Consider the following 16,595-nt stretch of genomic DNA (forward strand, 5'->3'; position numbering starts at 1 on the left):
ACAAACTGCTCGAAGGAGATAATACCTGTGTGTGCATCCATGGACTTGCCAAGCCCCTAGAAGTTTGATTTCAGATACTTGGATTATAACACTGTCATTTAATGGAATGTGTATGATTACTCGATTCTTGATACAAGACGAACATATTAACCATTTAATGCAACAAAAAGGAACGATTTAGCCATTTGCTCTTTTTCCCCACCGAAACGCATGCTACATGGGATCTATATTTCTAACAAATATATCAAATCTCTCGACCGTCATCAACCTCGGCAATTATATCATCCTTGTTATCAGCCAAGAAGATCAATGCCTCCACCCTACTAACATCTTAGCCGTGGGCCCGTGGAAACGGTGAGGCATAAGTTCTGGATGGTGGACTTTTGGGTCTCCAGGCGTCCGTTTCCGGTGCCAATGCCCTTTTGAGAGCCGGGTCGAGCAGCCACCTAGGGCAGCGAGCTCAAGTCAATGCTTAATTCCGACACAAAGCAGCTTGTTTCATCCGATAAGCCTTATGGCTAGGTGGGTTTAGCCCATATTCCCATGCAACCTCGTATACTCAGCCTATGCACCCCAAGGGGACAGAGAAGAAGAAAAAAAGAAGAAAAGCTGCACAATCTCCACAATGAACGATATCCTGGAGTCCCGTTACAGAAAAGAAAAGAAAAAAAATAATGACATGACTCTGATCAAGCCATTTAGAAATATCATCATCGATTTAATCGGTTCAACAATTGCCGACGGTCCGCTTCAACTCAACAACCAAACAGCTGGATCAAATATATGACAGGGATAACAAGTACATAATTGACATCTAATGATTTCCATAATTCACAAACATACACTGTAACAACAAAGATCAGCTATCCATGGTACCTTACAAGGAGTTAGTGACCCTGCATAAGAGACTTCTAACGGGAATGGAAGCCAGAAATGAAAAGTGGCTTGATGGAAGCCTCTTCATGAAAACATATGAAGGAATACATAATGCCATTACGTGCATCGGTAAAGGCTTAAACATTCATCCTAGATTCAGAACGAGGATGATTGCAAGATAAATAAGAGGATTCGAGAATGTAGCATCAGCTCTTATCAGTTTTATGCCTCTTGGGAGCTCGCTCGGATTCCTCACCACTGCTCCCCACCCTCGAGTCCTCCATTACTTGATTAAAAGCTGAGGGTTCTTCAAGATCCTACAATCAAAGGAGATAAAAAGGACCAAATCAGTAATTGTTACATTGATTCTGAAAAGTCATTGCACAGAGTAGACATGTCCTTTGCTGCAATACAAGACTTAAAAAGTAACACTACATCAGCAATAGGTTGAGTGACAAACAATTGCAAGAACCTATAAGCTCTTCCACTCCTTTTGCATTATATGGCCCTCATAAAGGAGACAGACCCTAAACTGGCACTAGCTTGAAATATTAGGTATGAAAAATGGTTCCACTACAGAGTCATCTCATTTAAGCGGGTCACAAACTGAGAATAACAAGTGCAACTAAACTCGGCTCAAGCATAAGCTTAAGCTTGAACACCCTCTTTAGGACCAAGAATGAACAACCAAGGTCAGCTTGGCTAATAGATGTGGATCCAGATTGGATTTGAGGCACTGTAGAAATCATTTGAGAGGTCTTGTAATCCATGAAACCAGTATTCGCCGTTTTGCCCCATACTGGACGGTACGAGACATATTGTATTATACCGGTACGCCAAACCACCCCATACCGACACAGCTGCACCGTACCTCCACGTGCCGACACTAGTGGGATTTTACTGATATGGGGGGTCCAGTACCGAGCAGGCGAACCTTGCATGAACATTTATTATATGTTTGGATGCTTTATGTCATACAGGAATTCTAAGCTTCTAACCAGAAAACAAAGAGCAGTTTGGAAGAGAGCTAATTAAGGGTAATAATGAGCAGCTGGCTTAGCTCAAGCTCAGCTAGTTTGTAATTGAGCTGAGATCCAGCCAGCTCATTTAATTTGAAGCCGAGTGCAAGCTGTTCACAACAGCTCATTTAAAAGATCTTATAAGAGCTTGAGAACATAACAGCTTTCATTCATATATTTTGAGATAACTATCCTAATCATATTTTAACCTTATATTTTAGGTATTCCATATAGATTATTAATTTATAATAAACAAATATTAAAAAAATACATAGATAAATAATAATTAAATTAATATATACAATATACAAACTGCTTATTTATATTCATATTCTGAGCTTAATCAAGCTGAACTTTTAGAAAGACATTTTGAGCTCTAGTTCAGCTAATTTGCTATTCAAGCATCTCAGACTTGAACTGAATTTTGAGCCAAACATGATTTGGCTTGGTACCAGCATGCTCACATAGCAGCAAAAGATGGAGGAAGGTTAGGAAGTTCCTCAAAATCAAGATACAGCAAGTCATTTTTTATGCAAAATTTGAATGAATATGGGCATTGTCCAACCCAATGAGATGACTAAAACCAACTGCTTTCGAGAATAAAATATTGGGTAATGTATCATACCCTCCTTATATGAAATAAGAACCACAAACCATCCAAATAATGAAGCAAAAGCGAAAGCACTCAAGGAACGTCAGCAGAGAATACTTGGCGAGCTATAAAACAGTCGGTTAACTGGGTAGGCTACAAAAAGCAGCATCATGAGAATGGCTTTGCAAATGAAAGGAGATAAACTAATTATTCATTATGTGATTTGCAGAAGTTAGATACTAAGACATATAATTGTACTGTATAATGTTTATTCATCCGAACATAATTTGCAAAGATCCATAAAAGGAAAACAGGTGGGTTAGGAAAAGCATTATAATGAAAGTCAGTTCCAAATGTAAGGAGATCAACAAATTATTCATCTTGACAGAAGCAACTCGTCATGTCATATATGTTAGTAATCAAATACAGACACATATAATTGTTGCTATAATGTTTATTCAGCAGAAAATTTGAAATGAACTTCATTGGATAAGCACAGATCCATACTAGTATACATCCAAATGCATAGGGTAAGACCAGAATTGTGAGTGCAGTACCGAATAGAGGATAATTTCAAGACATGCTACTAAGAATCTCATTTAGTTCAGTAAATTAACTTGAAAAAAATTTAATATGAACAAATGAAGTAATCTATACCTTAGCACTGGACATGGTGGTGGTAGCAGTTGGTCTTCTGCTATTTGCACGTTTACCTAGATTGATCTGCACAGAAACGCTGGCTTGAGACAGATCTATACCTAAACTCTCCAGTGCTTGTGTTAGCGTAGTCAATATCCTATTTCACATCAAGCCATCCAGGAAACATGTTAAAATTCAGGTAAATATTAATCTCAAAATATAATATCATTCAAAACTAGGTCTTGCTAGTTTAACAAGAAGTTCCAAAGGATCCATATAAATGAGCAAATGAAGGGTCTGCAATGAAAAAGTTGAAGTTCATTAAAGCATTTGCTAAAAATGACAAAAAGTAGATATTTGAAAGCCTAAAATCTCTCTGTCAAGATATTTGTACATTAAGCAAGCAAGATATTTGTGTATGTATCCCACCTTAAGTGAGCATAACATTAACAAGCATCCAAAAGAAATAATTAGAAAACCATAACTCCTTGCGAAATTGAATTACTACATCTTAGGATGAACTTTTAATGGACAGCAACATTGATAGAAGCTTGCCTATAGTTGAATAGGCAAATACAACTTATGAAAACGGAAACAAAATAACAAGGTCTTTGCTCTGCCCACCATCTACACAGAAATCAATGAACAGACAAAAATAAATAAATAAGACTGTCAACTCAAAATGTCAGAATGCATCTACTTTTCCAATTCAAAAAGAAGAAGAAGAAGAACGGGGCCAGCTCTTTCCCAACAACTACTAATTCAAAAAAAAAAACGGATGCAGTGATAGACAGTTTAATGATTAAAATTTTCATATGTAATGCTTAGGAATGACAATCCATAACCAAAGAGCAAGCATAAGTACCCCAAAAAAAGGAAATGTGAGTTTTCCATGTACTAAAATAGCAAATATAAGAAGATGATCCACTAATACGATGTAAACCCACCCTTCAGTGTAGACACTAGACATGCTGATTGTGCCCTCATCAATGGCCAGCTCTTCTTGTACATTCAACATATCGCTACTGATGGTACAGTCAGCCGGGCCTGATGATCTTTGCCACTGAGGTTGGGCCTGGGATGCCATGTTATCTGAATCTGAAATTAACCTCTCCTGAGGCAGTGTTAAAGCAGATTCCCTTCCAACAGAAGCACAAAAGTTTGGCTGCAAAGGAGCAAGCACTGCACCTGTACCGGTATTCATGTCTGGTTCTGCTACATTCTGTGTGTTCGAGAGCATTGTTGGGGCAATAGGGATGCTATTGTCAACGAACTTTCCAGTGAACATGAACCCGGGGGGAGCAGGTCCATTTTTTAAGACATGAGAAGGGTCAGATAAACCATCTGCAGGACCTTGGCTGTTACTCTGTTACAAGCCAAAAAAAAAAGATAAAAAAGAGTTTATGTTATTCATGCACAGTCATATTCCATGCCCATAAGCAATAAATGGGAGGTACAATGTACAAACTAAGAAAACAAGTAAATTCAATGAAACACTCATCTTGTTTTTTGTTGGAACAATAGAACCCAAAATAGGAGATCCTAGGATCCCAGAAGTTTTACAAACTAAGAAAAAGAAGTGAATTCAATGAAACACTCATCTTGTTTTTTGTTGGAATCATAGAACCCAAAAGAAGAGATCCTAGGATTAGTGGAACTAAGATGCTTCAGTTGGACACACACACATGCACGCACGCACACGCACGCACACACACACACACACACACAGAGAGAGAGAGAGCTACAAATTGTAGTGGAATGATTATATCAAAGAAAACACTCATAAGTTATGGAACCTCAGAGTACAAATAAAAGCAAAATGGTGCAGAGATGTGTCTACTTGATATCATTTAAACATATGATGTAGTTACTGCCAATTTTCTTGACACATAATTCCAGTAAATTGCTATGTGAATTAAAGAAAATTTCAAGATAAACATCCTTAATTGTTTGAAAAACCTTCATCTGCTCATTCCTAAATTTAACCACTAAGGAACAGTCAGCCCCAAAAGTATTGTTGGTTCTGGAAAACAGTGCAAGATATTGATAGAAGACCAATTTCATAGTTGAAGGTCCATAATTTCGATAAAAGAGCATAAAGGCCACACTAAATACCATGAAAAATGCTATCTAGATCTGATAATTTAGGTGCTGTTTGGCATCGCTTTCATTTTTGCTGTTTTCAGAAAAAGAAAAATGGAAAGTCTGTTTCTGTTTTTAAATTTTTTATAAAAAATGCAAATACATTTGATATAGTTAATTATTTTCTAAAATATATGGCGGCACTGATGATGGTGTAGCGAAGGCAGCTGCAAAAGTGGTTGTGTAAGTGGTGGGAGGCAGTGGTGGTTTGATGAAGAGGGCGCCACAATGGCAGTGAAAGTGACTGCTGAGTCAGTGATGACGGCAGTGGTGATGATGGCAATGGGGTGGTGGAGACAACGGTGGCAATAGCGGTGGCAGCAGTAGAGGCAGCAGCGACGATGGCGGTGGTGAGCCGGTGATATCATCAATGGTAGTACAAAAAAAAGAAAATGAATTTATTATTTTCAAAAATACTGAAAGGATTTCTTATTTTCATTTTTTAAAAATAATGAGAATGACTTCTGAAAGAAATGAAATTAGAAACAATAGCACCACACTTTTTTTTGTTTCAGTTTTTGTGTATTTGTCTCTTAAAAGTAGAAAACAAAGAATAAAAGCTATGCCAATCAGGCCCCTAAAAGTAGAAAACAAAGAAAAATAAATGCATATTGCTCATTTAGATAGACACAATTAGACTAATACTCATAGTCATACAACCATTTTGTTACAACTGATTGATTAGTACAAATTGTATGGAGGCTCTTTGCAGTTGATCCAATCTTGTTAATATTTGGGATGTACATAAAACCAGCCCATGCATACAAAAAATGCATTTAACCCCAGGCCATTCTCATTCCAGACTGGATCCAAATCTATGTGAGTAAGTAGATTTTTGTAAAGTGAATGATAATGACATATGGATCCACCCAGGAAAAAGGGTACCTAGATATGTCACATGCTACCCATCCACAAGTATATAAATGCATCCACCATTGCAAATTACATAAACATATGCATGTATGCATCGGTTGACTTATATGAAAAAAGAAAGTAAATCAATTACCCATGGCATTAATTTTGCATTTTCCTGACCCCATCCTTGGTATGACTCATACTTTTGTACCTTCTCTTGCAAGAATTTAATATATTCAATAACCTGCATAAGGAGGTGAAGATAATATATTATCCCATTCAATCTGATTAGCTGCAAAACGAGAGAACAAGCTAGGGATGATAATATTTACCTCCAGGAGAAATGAAGCCTTATCTCTCTTCTGATCATTATGTGGTATAAGGTCTCTAAGTATCTGAAATCTGTGAGCCAGATTTCCCATCAATTTTCAGTACATCAAATATAGTTCATGACAGAGGAAAACAATAAAACAATGCTTAAAATTTGTGCAATTTTTGATTTTTTCCATTTTGACTTAGTTCTATGCTGAGAAACAGAAACAAAAAAAATATATTTGAAGTTTAGAAATAATAAATTCAAAAAGTGTTCATCAAACGGAAGAACTTATGCAGCATATTTCAGTGTAAACTTTACTAATTCTTTGCATTTTCTATAGTATTTACGCTATATTAGCAATCAATGTTAATAAAATGCTGTAATTTGGTGGGCACATATGTTTCTGTTGCAATGTCTGAGATGCATGTCTAACACATCCATATTGTCCAGCAATTTATTTTAGGACATGTGATCCTGGATATATTGACCACGTAGAAAACATGCATCTCCATGCATGTAGATGTACATACCATGTGCATATATGTCCAGATTTTAGAGATTTGCAGTGCTTAGCACCAATTCCCAAAGTCACTTGTGATTCTCTTCATATTAACCATATCATCGCAAGTTGATTTAACAGTATGAAGTGCAAGCATCTCATTCAATCTATCCATGGTGCTTACAAGTCAGTAGGTTTAATAATATGGCTTTATGGATGGTACAGGAAGACTGCCAATCAAGTCATATTTATTACTAGGATTGGTAAACTGTGTTGGATGAGAAAGGAAGAACAGTGTGGATGATCCATTATTTGACTAAAGATTATTACAACCTAATACAACTCTGCAGACGTATACCACCTTTTGGCTGGTGCACTTACTCTTATTTTTCTCTTTCCCAGTGAGAGCAAGAACTTAACTAAGAGGGATGTATTAATAAAGATAGATTCTCTATAGTCATGCAGCGGGCAGGGACTTGTGGAGTTCAACAGTTTAGGCATTTTTTTAATTTTTAGATAATAGCAGAGAGATGGATCATTCCAGATTATTATTTTCGAATAAAAAACAAGTTTTTTAGATAAGCAAAGTGAAATAGGCTAGAATTAACTGAAACAGGTTTCACTCCAAATTAGCTGCTGAAAAGCATATCATTTCATAGGTCTTTGAAAAATAAATAGTAGATTTTTTCAGAATTGGTCAAACTCAATCAAAAGTGTGTCACAAGGGAATCAACTGTTCATATTCTATTTCTATAGTGTAGAAAAAAAAAAAAACAAAAAACAAAAGAGTACAAAAGACAGTATGAAATTATAACTATTTTGTGTTTTGCAGATCATCTTGACTCTAAATTAAGTAAAAGTGATTCTACAGGATTGGATGAACCAAATTGTTATTATCAGAAGTAGGGTAAAAGAAGGCTGGAACATGTATGATTATGATACAGTTGGAAAAAAAAAATCATCCATGTTATAGAAAAGCAGCTACAAAGTTCTTTTATGCAAATATAAATGCGCACGCACGCACACACACATGCGCACGCACACGCACATATGTATGTATGTATGTATGTATGTATATGTATATGTACTAGCAAAGGGCACCTGCAGCATCCTTCTAAAAAAATAATAAAAAATATATTTACTTGTTGACAATCTGCATATTATGAATAGTATATAAAACATCAAACAAATAAAGAGTAGGGATGTTTTCGAAGGTTGGAGTGTTTTTTGCTGATTTAAACTTTATGAATCTTGGCAGTTAAAATTATTAAGATAAGAGATCTTGTGCAGCATATATGGAAGTTTTGTGCAACTAGTAGCTTTCTTCAGTTTTAGCATATTTTAATCTAAAAGAGCAGCACATCGTAAAATATATTTAGGGTGTCTATGAAGAGTGTGGTTCAGATCCACTACGAAGTGGAAACTTAATTTACACTTTGAGACCCCACGCTACACATGGTATGCTTTGAGATTCGAATGGGGCTCCTTCGTAAAATTCGAACCCAAGGCTTAGCATGCAATAGCAAGTGCATATCCAAAGTCCACTTTGTATGGCATGCATGTCCCAAGAGGAAACTTAGTTTCCACTTCATGGTGAACCTAAACCACATCCATCTATGAAGGCTATATGTAATTAAGAGAATAATTCTCATTTACAAGGAGAATTTCAAAATTATCACCCTTTCGGGTGAAATGGAAAGAAAAACAATAGGAAAAAATGATTCTCGGACATGCCATGAAAGAAATTGTAAAGGAAAATATGGCTGGCAGGATTAGAGGATTTGAGTGAGTCATTATGGGAAAAAAGTTGACAAACAGAATCATAAAGGGAAAATTCCAAATTTCAAAACTTCTTTTTATAATGAAGTGTGTGTGTATATACTTCCCATCCTCACCAAGAGATTCTGTCTGAAATATATAATCAGGACAGACCATAATAGATTGATTTTATCCAAAAGAGGTTTTAACTGAGGGCATGCTTGTTTCTGTGTACTCAAGGTGGAAGTCATGCAAGTCATGAAAATAAGCAGCTTCCAAGAGATTGGTTAACAACTAAAATCCCTCAAGTTATGTATTCCACTTAAATAATTACCCTTAAAATCCCAATAACAGACCTTCTTATATATATAAAGAAGACACCCCATGTTCCCATCCCACTACAAGTGACCTCTCTATTCTAAGAAAACAAGGAAAATAAAAGCCAAATGATGGGATTGTAGTTCAAAACAAGAACCTTCCATAGTAAACACCAGCAAACGAATATCACTTCCAAGAATTGCACTTCCATCACTTCTTGAAGTTATGTTGAAACACATAAATCTCAAGCTAAAATAGGTGTCGTTGTAATTAAATTAGCCAAAAGAAAAACATTTTTGAAGATGAAATACTCCATTTAGATCATTATTTTAAACCATGAATCAGATGACATACCACCCCTCTAAATTCATAATATTAACCAAGATTTTTAGTATTGGTTTCATACCCATACCAGTACCCAAGATACTGATGCACCGTACAGGAGGCCTACCATGCACTGATTCCCTACCTTTATGAGTTGGTAGGCTTCATACAGTTCAGTACAGTCAGAAACTGAAAACATTGGTATTAGCCACACAGAGCACTTTTCTTAGAAGGTGTAGAATGCATCAACTAATGTAGCCAAATCCTATACTAAGATATGTGCTAGAATCTTAGAGCACCTAATTGATAACCAAGTAATACAATTATACTAAACATGTTTTGCATGCTCTAGATTTAAGAATTTAAGCTTCTTTTTCATTTCCTATAAGCCAAGGTCTGCCGTCTCGGTACCGGGCCCTATATTAGTGCCAATCTCTTACAATGTCGATATGGAGATGATTCGGCATATCGAGTGTCAGTGCGACTCCCCATATCGCGTACTCCTATTGAAATAGTACAGTATAGTACATACCATATTGTCCGATTCGGTGTGATGCAGCAAACATTGCCTATAACAAAGAACTTTGCTTATATTTATATGTTATCATCTTTTCTTCTACCTTGATAGGAAACCATTTGGAAATTAGGTTGAGAAGATTGCAGGTACATTAGAGTTACCATGTCTGGAAAAATAAACCATGCTCATAGCCAATGTGACCAAGAAAACTTATCAACTTATGGATCTGTGAGGATGATAATGAGTTTGCTTTGAAAGGATGCCTACTGGACAAGAATAAACCATTTTTCTAGTCATTTTAGCTATCAATTCGAGTCTAAAGATAGTCTTTTGCAAGTCCTAGCAGATCTCTTGTTCCTATTTGGTACTTCTCGTAAGTGCTTTTAGCGAATGAGGATCTATAAAGCCAAACCCCAAATAGTTGGGAAAACACTGGATAGTTATGGTTATGGTGCATGGTTGGTACAAGATGTGAACAAAGAATATCTTGTATTCATTGAAGAATAATCTAAGATCTCTGATTTATCTACTTGCAGATGTGCATGCGACACTGCAATGGTAAGGAGATGCTATAAGATAAGTTTCTTGTCTAGATGACTTTGATGTAAATAGGAATCCATTCTAGGATCAGTTCTCAGTGCCTAGATCAAGTTACAGGGTTGTTTAATGATATCATTTGGTATAAAAATAAGCTTTGCTCAAAACATGTAAGGAGAAAAAAATCTGAAAAGATGAGTGAACAACATAATTGGTCAATAATTTGGCAATTTAAGGATAAGGAGTCTGTTCATGCCTTGTGGAATTGAAATGTATACAATTCTACTTAGTTGCACTTGATTTCAAATGTTTCCATGTTTTTATCCATTTTATATTTTATTCTTTTTCCTTAAATTTTGATTCCTTTTTAACTTTTGCCAGAATGTTAATTGCTTCGTCTTAGTCTCTCCAAATTTTGATTTCTAACGTCATAATACTTTCTTATAAGTTAGAAAACGCCTGAAAAAAAAAAAAACAAAAGCATACAATATCACCAACGTTGCTTCAAGACATACCAGTGAACAGGATGAACAGTAAATGCAAACCTTATGACCAAATAGATGATAATATTCTTGATGTAGCATCAAAATACCTTCATTTCTTTTTTGTCCTATAGAACTAAATCGATGAACCAAGGATAACCAAGACGTGGATAGATCCATAACATCAGCAATTATTCTGCCAGTGGAAAAGATGAGCATATTACTGCGATGGTCAACTCACCTATCATTAATTTTGCACCTCCGACGCTGCTCTGTTGCAGAGTGCTTCGATCTTGGCGTGGTTGGTGTGCTTGGTTTCTGCTCGCTACTCTTCCCATCACCCTTCACAGCCAACTCCACTGCCCAGACCCCAAAAGAAATTAACAAAAGAAATTAACGAAAAAACAAAAGCTTAAACCATGTCACAGTTTCTCCTATTCTCGGGCTCACCAAAACAAGCTACCTTTATTTTTTCTTTAAAAAAAAAAGCTAAAACTAGACAGCCCAAAATAAAGTAAATTGATTTCTTCACAGAAGTCGAAGGGGAAAAAAAATCTCGGAGTCGAGGAGCCAGATACCAGAGAATTTTATAGCAAGAACAAAGAGCGAGAAAGTGACTGGATCACCTAATCTTTTATTTGTGGGTTCAGGAAAATAAGTTCTTTCTTCAAAGAAAATATCGATTACAATGAAGAAAAAGCGATTTTTCACATGAAAAAAAAGATGAACTTCCAAGTCCAGAAACCACAGATTAGAGGAGCAAGCAAAACAAGAAATAGCAGAGAAAAGCTGGAGGGAAAAGAGAAAAATAAGAAAGAGAAACTGGGAAGAGTCCCGCCTCCTCCCAAACTCACCCTCGTCTTCGCTCGATCTCGACACCGTCTCCATCAATTGCTCTCTCTCTCCTTCGTCCCCGGCGATCTATCGTCCCCAATCCCTCGCAGCTCTCAAAAACCCGATCTCCCGTTCACAAACCCCTCAGCTCCCAGAAAAACCCTAGCGAGCGATCCACGGAAACCCTAAGAGAAGGGATTAAGTCCCTCTCCGTTTCTTTCTTCCTTCTTCGGAAAAATTAAAGAAAACAATTAAGGGAACAGAAGGTAGTAGAAAAGAAATCTCGCTAACGCACGCCTGGTAGGCGCCGGATAGGATGGTCTTACCCAATAAATAAATAAATAAATAAATAAATAAAGGGTATATTCGTAATTTAGTAGATGTTGTGGATCATTTTGGTCCTTGACGTGGATTTCGGATCCGCCTGGAAATCCCAACGCCAATTGCAGCCGCCTTCGGCGCCGGCGAGCGGCGGTCAATGTCATCCTATTGGAATCAATCGCTTTCCTCCACGTCACCGCGTGGGGCCTCCCCTCCTCATCCGACGGCCCACATCGCCCTTCCCGTCCATCCGACGGTCTTCTCCAGTCTTCTAGAGCCTTCCGCTCGAAGGGAATAAAGAAGAGGAGACACCGAGACCCCTCCCGTTTGAGTGGTCCGCATAACATCTTCTACGCAAGAAGTCATCCTATCCATCCGTTTATAACATCGTCTTTTTAGGTGTTATATATGGATGGCAGATCATTTATACGCATATAAATGTCTATTGGGTTGAAGAACTGAGCTCTCTTCTTCTAACCACGGTTAGGTTTTTTAAACCCGTCTATCGGTTTGGGAGGAGTTAAAAGAAGATTTCTTTCGGAAACAGAGGAGAGAGGGAGAGGGAGTGAGAGGGGGGTTTTGGTGATTGGAGGGGAAGAGGGGCGAGGGCGTTGAAGGCTTGAATCTCCACCGTAGGATCGTTGTACTGATCGGATCCGTGCCGTCGATCGCCGATCCTCGCTGTGCCGAGGGCGGATCAGACGGCCGGCGTTCTTCCACTTTGGTCTGGCGCGCGTTCCCTCACCAGATCTTGGCCTGCGGTGAGTTCGCTTCTCGTTGCCGTCTTCGGATCTCGCGAGCCGATTCGAGGCCTTGACCTCCATGATGCATTTCTTCGTGCAATCTCCCTGGGATCGTCGATTTCTTGACGTATGCTTCGCTTTATTCCCTGGATCGATGGGAGTTTTGAGGATTTATTTTGGAATACTAGTTTTTTTCCCTCCGATTCCTATGTTTCTGGTTCGGTTATTATCTTGAACTGAAAATGATTGTCGTATTTTTAAAATTATGTGTATTGATTTGTCCCGCTAGCAAAAAGCTACTTCGTTTTCAGTTATTCAGGGGTTTCTGTTTTGGGGATTATGTTGAACTGGAAATTGTTGATTTATTCTCGAAATTATGTGTTTTGATTTGTTCCGCTAGCAAAAGGTTACTTCTTTTCGAGTGTTTGTATTATTTTTAGATGAAATTCTCTTAAAAAATGCACAAGAATTCTTCTGATGCCTTTTGGTTTCAGCGTTATTTTGTCCAAAGTTTTCTTTCTTTTTTGTTTAGTATATAATGTGATGAGTTTAGGTATCACCTGTTACTTTTAGGCGATATTCTTAAGACAGATAGTGATGGTTGTTCTAGCTTCCTTTGACATGTTTCGGATCCCGAAGTTCAATTTTGGTCCCTTTTTTTTTATGATTTTCTTAGTTTTGCTTATAGCATCAATAATCCGTGGAAATTATCCATGCTTAGGGTTATTATACATTTAAGTTACGAATGCTTTTACGATTTTGTTCTTTATTTTCATGCGCCACCAATTGGTTCAGAAACCATGTGGTTTTCCTTCTTTTATATCTTCTTGTTGTCATGTTTCTCCCAATTATACATCATAACAACAGCGACCAAATCTAAAATACTGATTTTGTCCAAAACATTCAAAGATTTTAGATTTTATTATAGTATCATTTAAGATGAAATTTGGCGGATAACGTTGTCATTCATAAACTGATAATTTTTTTTTTTAATTTTGTTTGAAAAAGGGTTCGCCCATGCTGTCCACTTTCTGATTGACAGAAAAATGGCAAGAAAGATTTTCCGCAATTAAGTTAATACTCTGTCTTCCTTGCAGGTTTTACTTCTTTTGCTTTGATTGACTCGATGGCCTCGCAAATGTAGGGGGCTCATCTGATTTTCATCTCCCCTCTCCACCACTACCTGTTCTTTGCTCGTTTTGGTGTGAGGTGCTATCCAATTCATGGTCGTGACTTTGCATCTTCCTCTCTCCGTAACCGCATCAGCCTCTGTGTTTGGCGTGCGGACGAAGAAGAGGAGGAAGACTTTTCCTGTTGCCTCCCTCGGCAACTTTGCTGTACACAACCTTCCCACATTCCATGTCTCCTAACTTGGACAGCCCTGTACAGACCCAGATGGCAGTCGCAATCCTTAACCAAACCCTTAGCAGTGAGTGCCAGCATAACAAGAATGGTGAAGGGAAACCTGTAGGAAGGAGGCGTGTATTTGTCCAAACTGAGACTGGCTGTGTGTTGGGTATTGAATTGGACCGTAGGGACAATGCCCATACTGTGAAGAGGAAACTTCAGCTAGCCCTCAATGTCCCTACTGAGGAGAGCTCACTCACATTTGGCGATCGTGTTTTAAAGAATGATCTTAGTGCTGTCCGGAGTGATTCTCCACTTCTCCTCACCAGAAATTCCATACACAGGAGTTCCTCTACCCCATGCCTCTCTCCCACCGGAGGGGATCTCCAACAAAGGGACAGGAGTTGTCCAATTGAAATCTTAGGGTGCTCAAGCCGCTGCTCTCGAATGAAACAGCTTGTCAAGGATGTTGTTAATGCAATAAGAAGCGGCGTGGATCCAATACCTGTTCACAGTGGACTTGGGGGTGCATACTACTTCAGGAACAGTGGGGGTGAGTGTGTTGCAATTGCAAAACCAACAGATGAGGAGCCATTTGCGCCTAACAATCCAAAAGGTTTTGTTGGGAAAGCCCTTGGACAGCCAGGTCTTAAAAGGTCAGTTCGGGTTGGTGAGACTGGCTTTAGGGAGGTTGCTGCATACCTTCTTGACCATGATCACTTTGCAAATGTGCCCCCCACGGCCCTTGTCAAGATAACTCACTCGGTGTTCCATGTGAATGATGGCGTCAATACTAAGAATACCAAGATCTTTGACAAGAAACAACAGGTTATGAGCAAGATAGCTTCATTTCAGCAGTTCATTCCCCATGACTTTGACGCCAGTGATCATGGGACTTCAAGCTTTTCGGTTGCTGCTGTACACAGGATTGGGATACTTGATGTTAGAATCTTGAACACAGACAGGCATGCTGGAAATCTCCTGGTGAGGAAACTTGATCGTGGGGTTGGTAAATTTGGGGGACAGGTGGAACTGATTCCTATTGATCATGGCCTCTGCTTGCCAGAGAGCTTGGAGGACCCCTATTTTGAGTGGATTCACTGGCCACAGGCATCTGTCCCATTTTCTGAGGATGAACTCGAGTACATTGCCAAGCTTGATCCAGTGAGAGATTCTGAAATGCTCCGAATGGAACTGCCAATGATCCGTGAGGCATGCCTTAGGGTCTTGGTCCTTTGCACAATTTTCCTGAAGGAAGCTGTAACTTTTGGGCTTTGCCTGGCAGAGATTGGTGAGATGATGAGCAGGGAGTTCAGGGGAATGGAAGAAGAACCGAGCGAGTTGGAGGTTGTTTGCATGGAAGCAAGGAGGTTGGTAGCAGAAAGAGAAATATTTTCTCCAAAAGCTGAAATGGTAGATGAGGATTTTCAGTTTCATATCGATGAGGAAGATGATTACATGGTGTATAAATCGCCGCCATCCTATGGTTTGGGGTTCAAATGGGGAAGTTCTAGAAACCCTTTGTCAAAATTAGAAGAGAGCATGGAGGAGGAAGAAGAAGATGATCAGGCTAACAATGATGGCAAGGTGAAGGAAGTTGCTAGCTTCTCTCCTGTTCACGAGCGGATTCCAAACATCTCAAAGTTGTCTGTGTCATTGAAGGGCGGCAGCATCACTGAGAAAACTGCATGGTGCCAGGTTGAGGTTCCAAAAGGGGATGGTACTGCCAGTAAAAAAAATGGTAATGGGAGCACAAGTGCAAATGAGCAACTTCCAGCGAGCACTAGCTTTGTGAAGCTGGCAGACATGGACGAGGAAGAGTGGGTGGTTTTTCTCGAGAAGTTTCAGGAGCTGCTGCACAGCGCATTCCATGGCCGGAAGAGTGGGGCTGCAGGTCAGAGGCAGAAGCAGAGGCTGGGGACTTCTTGCCAGTTTTGAGTAGGAGATAGACTTAGAAAGGAGGAAGTGTGGTTTGTTTGTGTGTTTGCGGTTTGTTTTTGTTTCTGCCCTTTCTTGTAGGTGTAATGTACGGAGAAAAAGGGATGGGGGGGGGGGGGTGGTGTTAAGAATAATGTCATGCGAGTGATGGGCAGGGCAGGTGAAAATGGAGGTAGCGCTGCTCCTGTATATATTTTTCTAGGTCGGATTATTAGTTACACGAAGGAGGTGAGTATGATGGCCCGCCTTGCCTTATTATGATATGCCCTTTTGATAATATTGCTACGAATAAGAACTTATAAGGTTATGTATTATTGTTTGAGATGTTATCATGGTAACTCTCCTGACTGTTGTTTATGATGATATCTTTTAAAAAATATATTCATGTTTGGGCGGGATGCCCATATTTTCGCAGGTGAGAGATCGTGGTATCTGCCAATGATCCTTAAGCATACTCTATGCTTCCAATAGTCGAATAACGGTTTCATTTTTTTAGACTTTATATATTTATTGTTAGATTGATTGTTTTTTTTTTAAT

The 16,595-nt window shown here is 38.6% G+C and overlaps 2 protein-coding genes across 4 annotated transcripts; one reads left to right on the forward strand and one right to left on the reverse strand.

Moving 5' to 3' along the window:
* Window positions 1-800: 800 nt before the first annotated feature.
* Window positions 801-12,008, reverse strand: LOC105060302 (transcription factor BIM2). Of its 2 annotated transcripts, XM_010943963.4 has the most exons (8): window positions 11,729-12,007; window positions 11,116-11,233; window positions 6,456-6,525; window positions 6,275-6,367; window positions 4,315-4,492; window positions 4,074-4,224; window positions 3,145-3,283; window positions 801-1,193 (listed from the first exon to the last, which is right to left on the reverse strand). In XM_010943963.4, the coding sequence occupies exons 1-8, from the start codon at window positions 11,760-11,762 to the stop codon at window positions 1,083-1,085; spliced, it is 894 nt and encodes a 297-aa protein (XP_010942265.1). In that variant the 5' UTR covers window positions 11,763-12,007; the 3' UTR covers window positions 801-1,082. The 2 variants fall into 2 exon arrangements, with proteins under 2 accessions (XP_010942265.1, XP_010942264.1); XM_010943962.4 differs by having other exon boundaries at window positions 4,074-4,492; window positions 11,729-12,008.
* A 550-nt stretch (window positions 12,009-12,558) lies between these two features.
* Window positions 12,559-16,371, forward strand: LOC105060301 (phosphatidylinositol 4-kinase gamma 5). Of its 2 annotated transcripts, none has more exons than XM_010943960.4 (2): window positions 12,559-12,790; window positions 13,870-16,371. In XM_010943960.4, exon 2 carries the CDS (start codon window positions 14,132-14,134, stop codon window positions 16,055-16,057), a length of 1,926 nt encoding a protein of 641 aa, XP_010942262.1. In that variant the 5' UTR covers window positions 12,559-12,790; window positions 13,870-14,131; the 3' UTR covers window positions 16,058-16,371. The 2 variants fall into 2 exon arrangements, with proteins under 2 accessions (XP_010942262.1, XP_010942263.1); XM_010943961.4 differs by having other exon boundaries at window positions 12,581-12,899.
* The last annotated feature ends 224 nt before the right edge of the window (window positions 16,372-16,595 follow it).

Source organism: Elaeis guineensis, chromosome 1 (genome assembly GCF_000442705.2).
Source record: "Elaeis guineensis isolate ETL-2024a chromosome 1, EG11, whole genome shotgun sequence".
NCBI lineage: Eukaryota > Viridiplantae > Streptophyta > Magnoliopsida > Arecales > Arecaceae > Elaeis > Elaeis guineensis.

Coding starts and splice junctions, on each gene's coding strand:
- LOC105060302 (XM_010943962.4), bottom strand. CDS start 11,762: ATGGAGACGGTGTCGAGATCGAGCGAAGACGAGG. Junction 4,493..6,274: donor ATGCAAAATTAATGCCATGG/GTAATTGATTTA, acceptor GGCTTGTAACAG/AGTAACAGCCAAGGTCCTGC. Junction 3,284..4,073: donor TCTAGTGTCTACACTGAAGG/GTGGGTTTACAT, acceptor GATGTGAAATAG/GATATTGACTACGCTAACAC.
- LOC105060301 (XM_010943960.4), top strand. CDS start 14,132: ATGTCTCCTAACTTGGACAGCCCTGTACAGACCCAGATGGCAGTCGCA.